The sequence below is a fragment of the Coffea eugenioides genome, chromosome 6 (assembly GCF_003713205.1).
Source record: "Coffea eugenioides isolate CCC68of chromosome 6, Ceug_1.0, whole genome shotgun sequence".
NCBI classification, from domain to species: Eukaryota; Viridiplantae; Streptophyta; class Magnoliopsida; order Gentianales; family Rubiaceae; genus Coffea; species Coffea eugenioides.
The window spans coordinates 23,176,304-23,190,715 of record NC_040040.1 but is presented as its reverse complement, the minus strand read 5'-3'; the positions used below and the strand labels follow the sequence as shown (position 1 = coordinate 23,190,715).

Genomic DNA, 14,412 nt, shown 5'->3' with positions numbered 1-14,412 from the left:
TAGGAGGACTGGGATTACTTCATTGACTTGATACAGAAATTGGCACACTTCCTTGTGCAAGCTCCTGTTGAAATTTGTCACACACAAATCACTTAACATTCAGATGAGGCATGTCAAAGACTCAAACATATTGAATGACAGTTGCAACATTTATTACCCAAACTCTAGCTCCTGATAAGTCTGTGTTAGCTGTGCCTCTTCCTAATTTTCCTCTCCTAGTAGCAGTCTACAATGAATATTAGTGTTTTAGTTATAATTCATACATGTCAAAGCGCATATTACATTAATATGTTATACCTGATTCTGATGCTGGAATTTGCAGTCACATGCTCTCCTTTGCATGTCCTTTTGTTATGACCAAATTGTAGACACTTAGAACATTTAAGAGTAGCTCATCTTCTTGTTGAAGAGTGAGAAGTAGCTTCATCAGGACCCATTCTTTGATTTCTTCTTACTCTACCTAGTACCCTTTTAATGATTGGTAGCTCAAGTGTTGCAGGGGTCATTTCTTCCATTGGAGGCCAATTTTTCTCATGGGGATTAGGCGTGACCATTGATGAGTTTGTGTTCTTGTACTTCCTAGAGCCAAATGCTGCATCACAGTAGTTGTCTAAGTTATCCCTCCTATACATTATTTCCAGTGCAGTATGCTTGCATGGCATTCCAGTGATTTGAAAGGCCCCACAATCACATGTTCTCTCTTGTAGTTTAACTATGTATGTCCTGCCTAGATCAAACACTTCAAAGATGAACTCACCAGCCATCATCGAGCTTTTTCAACAGTGTCTTTCAGTTTCTTCAGCATTTTTGAGGTAACATTTTGGACCATGTGCGTGCTCTTTCATACCTCTTATGAAGTTTCTTCATTACCTTGCTTCTCAACCCATCAACAAGTGTCAATATAGGTGCTCCACTGAGTTTTTCAACCCAAAAATTAAATGATTCAGTGAAGTTGTTTGTGACATGGTCACATTTGATTTGGAGAGAGAAGGCATGTCTTGCCCAACTTGACTTTGAAATCTGGTTCAAGCACCTTTAAACTTCAATGTTTAAGTTTTGAATCCTTTCCATGGCCTCATTGTACCCCACTAAATCAAAACTTTTTGATGCTTACCAAAAATAGGTTCTAAGAAATAAATCAGGGAATCGAATCTTGAAATTGTTATATATGTGCCAACAGCAATTATTAGGTTTGAATTTTATCCCACCAACTGTTTTATGGGATAAAACCCAAGCCCAATAGCAATATCTTGCTTCTGTAGATAGTACTTGTTCTTCATAAGCAATGTTCAATTCCTACTAACAAAGCCATCAATGAGTTACTACATGTTGATTGTTAATGTAAGTAATAAAATAAAGATAGAATATGATGGCAAAATATTCAATGTACCTTCTGCCTATCACTCATGAAAGTCAATGGGATATCATTGCCAAAAGATAAAAAATGCTCATGAAAATAATAGAAAAATCAGCTCCAACTCTCTTTGTTCTCGCATTCAATAACTGCATAAGCAATAGGAAGGACGTTGTTGTTTCCATCTAATGTCACAGCTGTCAAGAAAACACCACTAAACATTCTTTCAGATGACAACCATCAAAGCCTACAAAGAGCCTACAACCAGCCAAGAAACCATCCTTTTGTGCCTTGAAACTGATGAACATTCTAACAAACCTTGGTTCTATTAATAAACTAAGCCTATCATAGTGGACTTTTACAATACTTTCAGGGTTGTTTTGCCTAACTAACTCAGCATATTTTGGCAGTTTGCTATCGGATTTTTCATGTAATCCTTGAAGAATCTCTAAAGCTCTCTTTTTTGCTCTATACACTTGGTTTTTACTTGGTTTAATACCAAATTTCAGCATCTCTGCAGTTACTCCCTCAGTTGTCATATGAGGATACTCTCTCAATACATCAGCTAATTTCACTGCAATCCAATCAGAGATTACTTCATTATTCTTTTTATTCATTACACATGTGTGCTCAGGATTGTAAGATTTCATTATGAAAGTGATAAAGTCAGCAATTGGAATGCATGTATTCTCTAATTGCAACCTTGTGCACCACATTTGGCAGTCATTCTGATTTTTTCATTCTTCAATCTCACTAATGGAAAGTCTTTTTATATGACGTAATCTTTTAGAACAACCCTAAAGCCATCAAGATCAATAAAAAGCATCCCCTTCTCAAATTCGATTTCATCTCTGGGATTATAAGTTCACATTTTGGACTTCATTACAGCTTTCATATAATCTAGTTCTTTATCAGATTCAGTATCAATCACAACACCTCTATCTTCATTTTCTAAAATCTGAAAAGCCTGCATCACTATTATTTTCAAAACAAAGTGAAGCATCATCATCATCTTGAATGTCATGCAACTTATTCTTCAAATGATATGTCCAAGAGTCATAAGAACTTGAATCATAGTACCCATATTCCCTATATTCATTCCTACTGCTAACCATGTCATCCAAATGTACCACTGCATTATCTTGTATTCCCAAGTTCTCTTGGTCAGCCCCATGATTATTTCCTTCTATGTTGTTAACTTCTGGAGGGGGAAATATATTTATGTCCAACTAGTGAAGGTTAATAATTAGGTCATTTTCATGTAGTTTGAACATTTCCAACACTGACTTATCATCAATGACATCCAAGAAACCCAAATCTCTAGAGATTACACACCATATATGCAGTAGCATATTTAGATTCCCAGGAAATTGATTTAATGCCTTTTCAGCAACATCATTAAGGAGTTCAATATAAGAGTACTTATCAGGGTTGACATTAGAAATTCTACATTTTCTATCCATATAATGGATAACAATATCATGTGTGATGATAAATCCCATCCTACATTTAATACAAATGTTCAGATTTTGTGAAATGCAAGCATGTACAATAAGTCAAGCATATCATAAACAAGTATTGCACTGACTTTAGCACATAAACATAACATTATAGAGGTTGCATATACAGCAGCAAACATAACTTTGTCTGATATTTTTCTAGAGTTTTCAGACAAGTAACATCCTAGTAACCAAACTCCTAATAACATATATCATCTTAAGCAAAAGATTGACATTTGGATCAGTCTGCAATCAGGAAGTTTACTCTTATTGATAACACAAATGACACAAACATAGAGATGGATTTTGTAACTGATTTTTCTACTAGAGGATGGGTGTATACAACAAGCAGATGTTTGAACAATCTCACGGGTTGATCATGTATGATATTAAAGAGTTCAATCACTATGTGTAAGGTTGCAGTGTTCTTGGTTCGAACAGAGAGCAAGAAGCAGCAAGTGAAGTTTCAACTCCAACACCTCTGCACTTCCCTTTTGATATGTCATTCTTATGGTTCCAAAATTTCCCGCTGATAATTGCTACAATACCAAAAATTGGCGCCAATCACCAATTTCTTGTGACTATTTACACACTTTGTTTCGTAGTTTTTTCCCCATTATTCCAATTCATTTTATCATGATAATTTGCAAGGTAATTTCATCATTTAACTCTAATTGATAGAGATATTTTGTCCCCTCGATATGACAAGGGAGTTAAGTGCTAATTTTGAAACCACATGGGTGCTAGGTGAGATTAGGCCTAACCTTAGGGGAGGTTTCTGAAATTATCCCCATGAAAGAACCTTCATGCCCTTCTCAAAATGAAAAGTAAAGAATAAAAGGAGACGAAGCTGCATAAGAAACAGATAATAATAATATGTATAGAAAGGGATATATGCATGAATAAATGAAAAATGTATGCCTAAAATATATGACTTCTTCTAGTATTTTATTAACCCAAGGATAATTACAAAATTGTTCTAAGAGTAAATCACAGAATTTAGAGTCCCAAAATTTTGATTCTATAACTTGTGTTAATCTATGGACAAAGAGGGGAGATATAATAATCCCTTGAACCTTAAGAAAAAAGAAATTGCATTTTTTTTCCAAAGTGGTAGTGCCACAGTAATCAGTTTCCAAATAGATAATAGTCTATGGACAAAGAGGGGAGAGATAATGTCACAACAATCAATTTTTGCATTTTTTTTTCCAAGTGATGACTGATCAACTTTGCAAAATAAATGCCTAAGTTAGACTATTCAATTCTCCTATTAGGAAATTGGTTGTCTCTTTTTTTTGCTTGACACGATAAATCTACACTACTATTCTATACTAAGGGAAGGGGGATTTGAAGAGATCCAAGGACAATCCGAATGGGACTGAATCACACCGGCCCAGACGGATCTATATTAGTCTATACTAAGGGGATGGGGATCTGGAAAGGCCTAAGAACAATTCGGAGGGGGCTGAATCACCACCAGTCCAAATGGGGTACGTAGGCACCCACTAACAACATTTTCGGGAAACCTGAATTTTTAGAATGTAGGTAAGAAAATTTGATCTCTTGATATACACCTAAGAAGAGCTTTAAATCTCTCTTGGTGGCCAACTACTCCTAGGTTAATTCGTTGCCTATTGTAAAAGCTGAAAAAACAATTGTACCAAACTGATGTGGCTTAGGAGATCATGTCAGCAAGGCAGTCCAAACTAGCCTAAAGACCTGCAAAGGAAGAAGAGGATTGGGACTGACTCTCCCAAATCACTCTGATGCTCAAGTTAATTCTGAATTATAAAAGCCGTTTGAGGTTGCAGTAGTTTATTGAGAAGTATTTTCCCAATTGGGCTTTTAATAAAAGTATTTATTTAAGTATTTAAATTCTTTTAAGTATACTATTTGGAGATATAATTTAATAAGTATTTATAGTATTGAATAATGCATGATTTGAAAAATTTTAAATGTATTTATCTCTTTATTTAGTTTATAATATAGGATAAAATGATTAAATTTAATATTTTATTTTAAATCACAAAAGTTACTCTAAAAGTATCTAATTTGAGCTTTTGCTAAAAGTGCTCTTAACACAAAAAATTTCGCTCCTAATTTTATGAGATGATATTCACCAAATGCTTTAAAAGTACTTTTAACACCTAAAAGTTTTTTTTTTTTTTACCAAAATCATTGCAACCCCAAATGTGGTCTAGGAATGAGATAAATTTATAATGTAGATCCTACTGAATGTACCTTTTATGAGTCCATGCTCAGTATTGATAGAGTTCTTTTAGATAACTAACAAAGAGTTAGGATTTATCTCTTTGTGTTGGATAATAATCAACCTAATAATTTCCTTATTATCCGATAGTTATGGATAATACTCCTGAGAAGGATACTCATCAAGGGAGCTTATCCTAGGTAATCCGAAGATTAACAGTTACCTACAACGTCTTGAGCCTTCGGCCATAATTAAATAATATAAATAGTTTGGGAAATTATATTTACAGATGTAAATATAATTAGACGTAAATAGTCAGGGAAATTATATAAATAATTTTAGAAAATACATATATTAGTTACTTATCATAATTTATGATATTAAAAAAAATTTCTTAGAAAACACCAGTATATTTTTAAACACTGCTATTATGTCTATGTAAAATATTGGTATTATTCAACTGTTAAATATTAGTAAAATTAATCTATTTTAGTAATAGATTTCTTATCACAAAAAAATAAAATTATATATTTATACTTTTTTTTCTTTTTTTCCTTGTCAATTATTCTGTTTGATGTTTAAATATATACCGGTATTTTTATGATAATATTTAAATATCTTGAATTATCATAATAAACTTTAAAAAAAAATTTAGAAAAAATAATTTATGTGATTCTTATATTATATGCCTCTGCAATTGTATTACCATTTTTGAACACTACTATGTCGTTTAGCAGAAAAAATATGATAAAACCATTCTCTAAGGATAAAACTATAAAACAACACGTATCCAAGGGTGTGATTGTCTTTTCTCATCTCTCATACACAAAAATTTCATTCCACATGTTTGACCGTATGTGTGCAGGAGGCAATTTGTACAATTTCTAATCAAAGGAGATACTTTGCTACTCAACTCACATTACAGGGGGCAACTTGCTATTAAACCTTTTTTGAGGTAAATTGTAGTGCCTTCTAATGTCTCAATCTTTACACATTTTATCATTTTTTACACAATATTTTCCTTTTCGTTTGTATCCTTTATAGTTAATCAAAGTCTAAATTTCTTTTTAAAAGGATTAGAATTTAAAATTCTACTTATTAACTAGTCATTCAAATTTGTATCATTTAGTTAACAAGATTAATTTTCTTAAAAATAGCTTGACACACAGAGAGTAATCTTGAAGACACTCGTGCAAGGGTAAATGGAACTAGTAGCTTGAAACTGATTAGGTGTTTTCTACTCCACTATTCTCCACTAGACCTGTAATGACCAGTAAGCCAAAGCTAATGCTAGATTATGTTGAATCTAGGAAAGATTTTGATAGCAAGAATCAGTGGTTTTTTTCAATTAATTGATGGACGACTAAAGAAATGAACTGCATTTGAATCAAATTGAAAATTGAAGGGGGTTAAGTGTGACAATCAAAAGAACTGCAGAGCAAAGTTAGGAGGATTTAGTCTATACTAGCCAACATTATGTTCACATCTTCATTGCATTTTGTCCAAGATAAGGGTTTGGAACATAGAGACTCTAAAAATGTTTGGAGGACGGTTTAGTGCAATTAATAAACATAATAGAATTATGATCAAAACTTCCGTGTTTCTTCTAACACCCCGCCAGTACCTCCACTGAGACACCCCAAGTTTCAAGCAGCATCTCACTTTGGAAAAGCTTCAATTGTCTGTCATAATTGTTGAACCAATCTGCAAATTCCGGCAGAAAGTTTTACTGTTAATGTGCTATCATCGGTCATACTATTGAAAAATGCCAGAGAGAAAAAAAACTGTGCCTATCGAGTGCAAGAATGCCAAGTCAAACCATATGCGATCATAAGCGCTTTGTGCTAGCAAACATCTTTCCTACAAGAATGAAAAACGGTTAACGGCTACTGATGCAGATCAAATGTAACTGCTGCTGATCTATAGACTGAACTGGCTTGACTTCTGTGCGGGGTGAAGAATCCTCCTCCATGTCAAGTGCACCATAACTGGTAATAAGCAAGAAATTTACCTGATTTTCCGTGTAAGAAGATTTGCCTTTGTCATGTGCTGTCTTTTTGTGATTTTCAAAGTTGCACGATAACCAACTGGCATCCCCTCTTTCCATGCTCAACACTCATCCTCCAGAAGTTGGAATCCATTAGGATAATCATGCTGTAGTTTCCATTTATACTAGGGATTGGCTCTCTTGCCGTGTTTCCCTAGAATCATAAATGGGATTGTATGTTCACTCTTCTTGATTGGCCGCCCCTTACAAGTTCATATAGAGGAATTCTAATACGAAATCAATGAGAATGGAATACCCGGAGGTTTTGGTGGTAAAAACCACTGTCAAGCGTCAAAAATGTAACCAAATCTTTTCAAGCCAGATACTTGCTCAACAACCTTTCACATATCAATTTTGGACCGATCCTTCAAATGAATAAGCACCCGCATCCTCCCACTTTTGTTCCAAGAATAGATTGATTAAGTACAAGATTTAATGTGACTTCTGCAGCATGTGTTAAGATGGCCTGCCAGTATTTGAATGTGCAGTACCCTGTAGTTTCAGAGACTGCTGTCCACATATTGAAGTAAATAGTCTTCAACTACTTGTAGATCCATCCCAGATGTCTTTATTGTTTCACTTTGGTTTTTTTTTTCTTACCAAATATTCCTTGCCCATCCCCCACCTCTCAGTAATTTTTTAACTCAAACAGACATGCCTGGATTGATAAACATACTGATTGCACTGAGTACATGTCCAACAGGAATGAGGCTACCTGAACAGAGTATCAGTCTAATTTTTTGGGTCAAATAACAGAGTATCAGTCAGGTACCACTTGAAAGATAATTGCCACACGCTTCAGGTGCATGCTCTGCAATCTGCAAGACTATTGCATCCAAAGAAGGGGTTATCCCGAAAATGAAATCAACTTTTAGGTTCAACTGAGGAATCACAGACAGCATTTCCAATATTGCATTAGTTGTCTAATAAGTTATAATTACAATGAAAACAAAATGAAACAACTGATAATCAGAATCACAGTATAGCATAAAGAAGATTTCCTCATAATAAAATGCTGCACAATGCCACAATAAAACACAACGATTCCATCTGGATCACATTGTGTGGACACAAACAGACAAAATGCATTTTGTGTGGTGAGCATTGCAAGTCTGAGGTGAACAGGTTGGATTAGCTAGCTTACGCAGGACTAAAATGGGCTCTTACTTGTTTAAAGAGTTTCAGAAGAAGATTACTTAGAAGATTGGAAGAAATTTAACTAGTACTATCATCATCTTCCAGAAAGAAGCGTCAATTCCCGAAAGCTGCCACTCTAATTGCAACAAATTTGGCATTTCCATGGCAATAAATACCATAACGTCAAGTTTCTGCTCTACAGAAGTCAGTCTATGTGAAAATCTCTACGAAATCAATTTACGGATAAAACCAATGCAAACAGTTGAACAAGCAGTTTTGCTCTGAGATGCATTTTGACCACAATAGCTGGAACAAGTTCTCCCGATGTCCAAGCAAGATGGAAACTTTAGTTTGGTGTCCATGCATGATGGCACAGCATGGCATTCACTGTTCTTGTTTTTATTACCTTTCAATAACAACAGCAGACTCGGGAATGCAATCAACCTGCATTCTTTTATGCCTTCATGCTAAATTTACTTCTTTAAGTTTCACCTCTAAACTCAAGATATCAGCAAATCCAATGATTCTCAGCCAGATTTATGGAAAACCCAGTTGAAGCTCACATTCAAATACCAGAATCACAAGATTAAAAATTTCAAATGATTAACAGCAGCAAGTTCAGAATATAGATGGTTGAGCCTGCTATTAGATTCTCCAATCAACAAGATCGTAGGACCAATATCACCAGCTCACATATAGAGAGCTACAACTACCACTAGTACTACCAGCAAAACAAGAGAGTGTGGGTTCAAACTCCATGTATTGATGTTGTGGTGTTCAAGTTTTCTCATTCCACTCTCCAAATTGCAATAATGGATGATTTATATTCCATTAAGAGAGATACAGCCAGCAATTGCTAAGGACCCTAAGCCAATTAACAAATGACAAATATTCAAACTGTCTCTTACATAATTCACAAAACCTTATTCGGCCAAGAAGATGATTACAAGCACAACTAATGGTTATATGCAAGGAAAACCAAACAGAGTATCAAAGATACTTTTGAAACACATTAAACCCTTGAACAGGCCGTATATCCTCAGAAACAGCAAAGCTTTAATTAGCATCAAACATGGTACAAAACTCTTGGATCATAAGCGTTTTTCAGATTTTATACAAATACCAACCCTGACACCATTCATCTATCAATTAAACCAAATCAGCAACCAGTTTCTCTATTTTAGACCACCAAACCAAACAGAATATCAAAGATATTCTCCGTACAAGTTAAACCCTTGAACAAGCCATGTATATTTAGAATCAGCACAATTTGGATTAGCATGAAATAAGGTACAGTACTCTCTGATCATAGTCAATTTCACAGTATATACCAAAAATAACCCACCCTGACTCTTCCATCAATCGAAACCGCAATGAAGAACCAGTTTCACTATCTTAGACCCACCCAAATCCAAAAAAGACATACTGGACTATGTTGATTTGATTACAAAGATGTAATATGAACATCTGGGGAAACAAACCAGAAAAGGGACTTGATTTGGATATACAATTCTTTGATCAACCAACATGGAAAGGACCAATATCTCCATTTCTGAGAGAGCTAGCAATCTCATCAGCAACTGACAAGCAAGACATCACCCAACCACTCAATGCTGTCCATATTAGATTCGCTAACCAAAATGTGATACTCCATGGCACCGCCATAATTCTGAAGTCGTCCTCTTCCTTCAAATCCCCGATTATTTGGAAATTCGAAAGTAAACCAAAATGCAAGATTCCAACTTTCTCGTCCAACCGACACCTTCAATTTCCTTCTCTATATGAAAATTCATCAAAATCCCTTAAACCCCTTTTCTTCTCTACCCTAATTCCCGAATGAAATTCAAATATGTTGAATTCGATTGAATTCGAGAGGTTCTCAACAATTCAGCAACTCTTCCCCAATTCACGAAAAACCCACTAAACCATCAACCTTCAATTATACTTTTCCTTCATTGGATAGATGAAACAATGCAAACCCATTTCATATCCACTCCCAAATATCAATTCAGAACTCTGTCAGGGAAAAAGCTGGTCCCCTGCAAATATTTTCAGCTAAAAACATCGCCAGCTCTCTGCGGAACAATATTTTGATTTGGTAATGGATAGAATTGAAGGAATGATCATTCTTAGGAAAGACACTTGTCGGTCGCAGAAAATACGGGCAATTTCGGGGCTGCCTGTGGTTTAATTGATACGCTTGATTGGGACTTGGTGTTGGGCCGGTTGGCACTCACAGGCCACGACTCATTTTTGGATCTGTCTTCTTCTTGTGATTCTGGTGTTTATTAAAGGATAACTTTACTGTTTCGGGTCATTGGTTGGAGAACTGCACAAATAGTCCCTCATATATTATAAATGTGAAAATTTAGTCATTGAGATCGAAAATGATCACTTTTAGATCTTAGCAAATAAAAAATGATCAATTTAAGTCCTTTTTCACTTTTTCGAATGATTTTTGGTGGGAACGTGTCATGCGCATATCACATACCCAACTTATAAAGGATAAAAAAGCCAAACCACTTACCTGTTGATCAAAATGTAAGGGACGAATAATCCCTAAAATTCTCCTTCTCTCCTTCATCAAAAGCAAACCCTAAATCTAAGTTTCATCTCCATGGCAAAACCACCAACTTGTAATTGCGGTGTACTAGCGAGAGTGAAGACTAAGTGGATGGCTAAAAATCCAAGAAAGAGATTATATGGTTGCGCTTACTACAAAGTATGTGTCTGCCTGATTTCTATTGCTTTTTATTTCAAAAAATGTGAAATTTGAATTGGTAATGATTGAGGTTCAACAGCATAATAGTGGCGGCAACTGTGGCTATTTCAAGTGGTACGATACAAGCGGTTGTGAGAGATGCGATAAATTAATGAGGCACATAAGAAGATTGATGAAGAGGATAAGAGAGTTGGAGGCAAAGGTGGAAGAAACAAGTCGCAAAGAGAAAATAATGAAATTCTTTTTCGTAGTTGCAGACATTTTTGCGGAAAGATTGAGTTTAACTACCATTTGTTGGTGTAGGTGGTGAACTGGATGGCTCTTATTTGTTGTATTTAGATTGGGTTACGGTTTAGTGCCCCTGTTGATTGTACAAATTGGATTTGGAATGCATTTATCGAGCTTAAGTTCTCTCTGCTATTGTGATTTTTTCTTGAATATGAGCTTACAGCATAATATGAAATAAAAGTCTAACTTGAATGTGTTATAAAAAATTGGCCAGAAACAAGCTTGTATTGAAAGATGATGAAGATGATAATGGCGTTGTAGACACCAAATTTTTTAGTATATTTTTATTTACTATTATTTTTATTTTTCATGTTAGTTTTTATTTATTTTTAGTCTTTTATTTTTGTTTTGAGTCATTTTAGCATAGATTTTTTTTGAAAAAAAGAGAAGAAAAATTATTAGCATTTTGTTTTATCTTTTATTCATAATTTTGTTCATTTTATCTGATTTTTATTTAAATTTTTATTTTTCTTTATTTATTTGGTTCATTATTATAATATAAAAAAAAAGAAAAGAAAAAAAAGAAAAAGAAGAAAATAAAAAAAAGAAGAGTTTAGCATTTTAGTTTATGCCTAGTTTTGCTCCTTTTATTCGATTTTACTTATTATTGATTAACTGAAAAAGGAAAAATGAAAAAAAAGCAAAAAAAGGAAAAAGAAAGAAAAATTAACATTTCATTTTTTTTATGCCTAGTTCCGCTCATTTTATTCAATCTTTCTTCATTAGTTATTTTTCTTAATTAGTTATTTATATTGTGTTAAATTAGTATTAAAAAAAAAAAGATTTTTACATGCAAGCTGCGGAAACGCAGCTTGCAAGGACAGTCACGCATGCCCCATCAGAGGGCTGGATTTTAAGGTAGGGACAAACCCCTCATCCTCACCTTTGGGTGAGGGTTTAGGAGCCTTGGGTTCCATATAAAAAGAAAAAAAAAAGCAGAGAAGAGGAGTTTTTGAGAGTTGACGGCTGTAGAGGAAAAAAGAGCTACGAGGGTTCTGGGGAGAGAGCTTTTGGTGACGGCTGGGGAACGGCTGATGGAGGTGGGACGGCTGGAAAAAAGGCAGTTTTGAGGGAGTGGCTAGAAAAGAGAGAACGAGAGAGAGAGCTGGGAGGAGGGCTTCGGCTGGAAATCAGAAAAGGAAAAGGAAGGATCTTCGGTTGGCATCGCCTGCATCAGCGCTGGAGTCTCTTGCAACCCAGTTCGTGGATTTAAATTGCCAGAGCCGTGCGATTTCCAGGAGCCTCTACTGTTTCGTTTAGCAGCCTAGGTGCTTTCAGGTAGTCATGGATCCTTTTCAATCTTAGTTTGACAAAATTTTCTTCCTTTCCTAAGTGTTGTCGATGCTTGAGGACGAGGACTGTAAATCATCCTTCTCTTTCTTTAGTCGTCGAAGTTGTGACCTGTTTGTCGTTCTTGTTTTTGTTTGTCGCTTGACTGAGGATGCCATGAACTTGTTTGCTATCAAAGCTGTGTTAGAATCTTCTTGTTGCAAACTTAGGAACCAAAAAGCTGTTAGCTTTCGTGCTTTCTTTCCCTTGTGAAACTGAATGAGTGTGGTTCGTGAGTTGCAAGTGTCGTTCTTAGTATCTTGTTTGTTCACATGATTTGGGTCTTAGGCTGTTTTCTTGAAGTTTTAGGTTTAAAGTTGGCAGATGTTCATACGCCTTTATACTGCCGAACTTCAGTTGGGATTGGATGATTCCGTTCCATTTTCCCTGCTGCATTTCATGTTGCACTGCTGTATTTAATCTTCCCTCTCCCCTTCGTCCCAAGTTTTTGTGCTGGAGTGAGTTAGGAGTTGTATTAAGTCCCTTTTAGTTCATTACATTGAAGCTTAGAGTAGCCGAGAGTTACCCTTGATCATGTTGCAGCTGTGCGAACAGCTTCCTTTTTCTCTCGAGCTGCTGAAGTTTGTTTTTTTTGGTTTGTTTTTTTTTCTGTTTTGGGTCTGATATCTTGAAGGGCTAGAGTTCAGGTTCTGACGAATATTCAGGGCATTTAGATTGTGTTGCTTTGCTGCATTTTCATGTTCAGAGACCTTGTTGAACCTTCCCGCTCCCCTTTGTCCCAGATTCATGTGTATAAATAAGTCATGGCATGTTTTGAGTCATTTTGTTTTTTCGTTGTTTCTAGTTAAAGGTATTAGCATCAATTTGAGCAACTAAAAATGTTGCAGCAATGCTGATAGCTCGCGTTTAATTGTTGTAAAGTGAAGTATGAACAGGCTTTTCTTTTTCTTTTGATTGCCGAGAGTCTCAATTGCAGAAATTCTTGCTGCATTTTTCTTGTGTGAGTGCATGTTTCTTGTTCCCATTGATTGGATTCTATCGGATGGGATGAAGGGAGTACTCAGCTACCTTTGGTTAATGATGTTGGAAGATGTATGTAATTTTGGTAACTAAATGCTGGGTTAGTTTGCAATCTTTCCTTTGTGTTAAGATGAGCTGCAAAGTTGCAGCAAACATGTTTTTTGCTTGTTGACTGTTTTTGGACTGTTTGAACATTTCTTCAAGACTTGCATAATTGTTTCTTTTAAATTTTGTTTGAATTAGGATGTGGAATATATGTGTTTTGTTGCTTAAGTTAAATTTTGAAGTCTAGATGACAAGTTTTGAATCAAAGTTTTCCTTGTTTGAATTGAAATGGTAACAGGTTGGTATTGCAGAAGCATATGTTTCGTAGGTTTGCATGGGTTGCATGAAAAAGTTCACAAAAATTGCACTTTGACCCCCCAAGTTCCCCTTTGTTTCACTATGACCCAATCAATTGAATAATTTCATCAATTTGATCCTTCGCAGTTTTGATTTTTGCAACTTCATTGCTTGTTTGCTTTAATTAATTACCATAGTTTGTTTAATTGCATTTAATTCGTGACTTTAGGGGCTTTATGATCAAGTGAGCTTTGTTTTGCACATTTCTTTTAATTTTTCTTAATTAAAGTGGTACCTTGACCTTTTTATTGTTTTGAAGCCATTTTTCCTTCATTTGATCACCATTGCAAGGGAGGTACACTCTATCCCTTATTTTGACCTTATCTGACCCTATGTGATCCAATGTGCTAAGTGAAAATTGCATGTCTACTTTGCTTTCCTTGCTTTTCCTTAATTCCTTTCATTTATTTCATTTACTTTTGCTTTTTGTTAAGTTGTGCTTTT

General features: G+C 35.1%; 1 protein-coding gene across 1 annotated transcript; it reads right to left on the bottom strand.

Annotated features, from left to right (window-relative positions):
• Positions 1 to 9,282: 9,282 nt before the first annotated feature.
• Positions 9,283 to 10,475, bottom strand: LOC113776368. Its single transcript, XM_027321511.1, has one exon. The coding sequence runs from the start codon at positions 9,909 to 9,911 to the stop codon at positions 9,765 to 9,767; it is 147 nt and encodes a 48-aa protein (XP_027177312.1). The 5' UTR covers positions 9,912 to 10,475; the 3' UTR covers positions 9,283 to 9,764.
• Between the last annotated feature and the right edge of the window lie 3,937 nt (positions 10,476 to 14,412).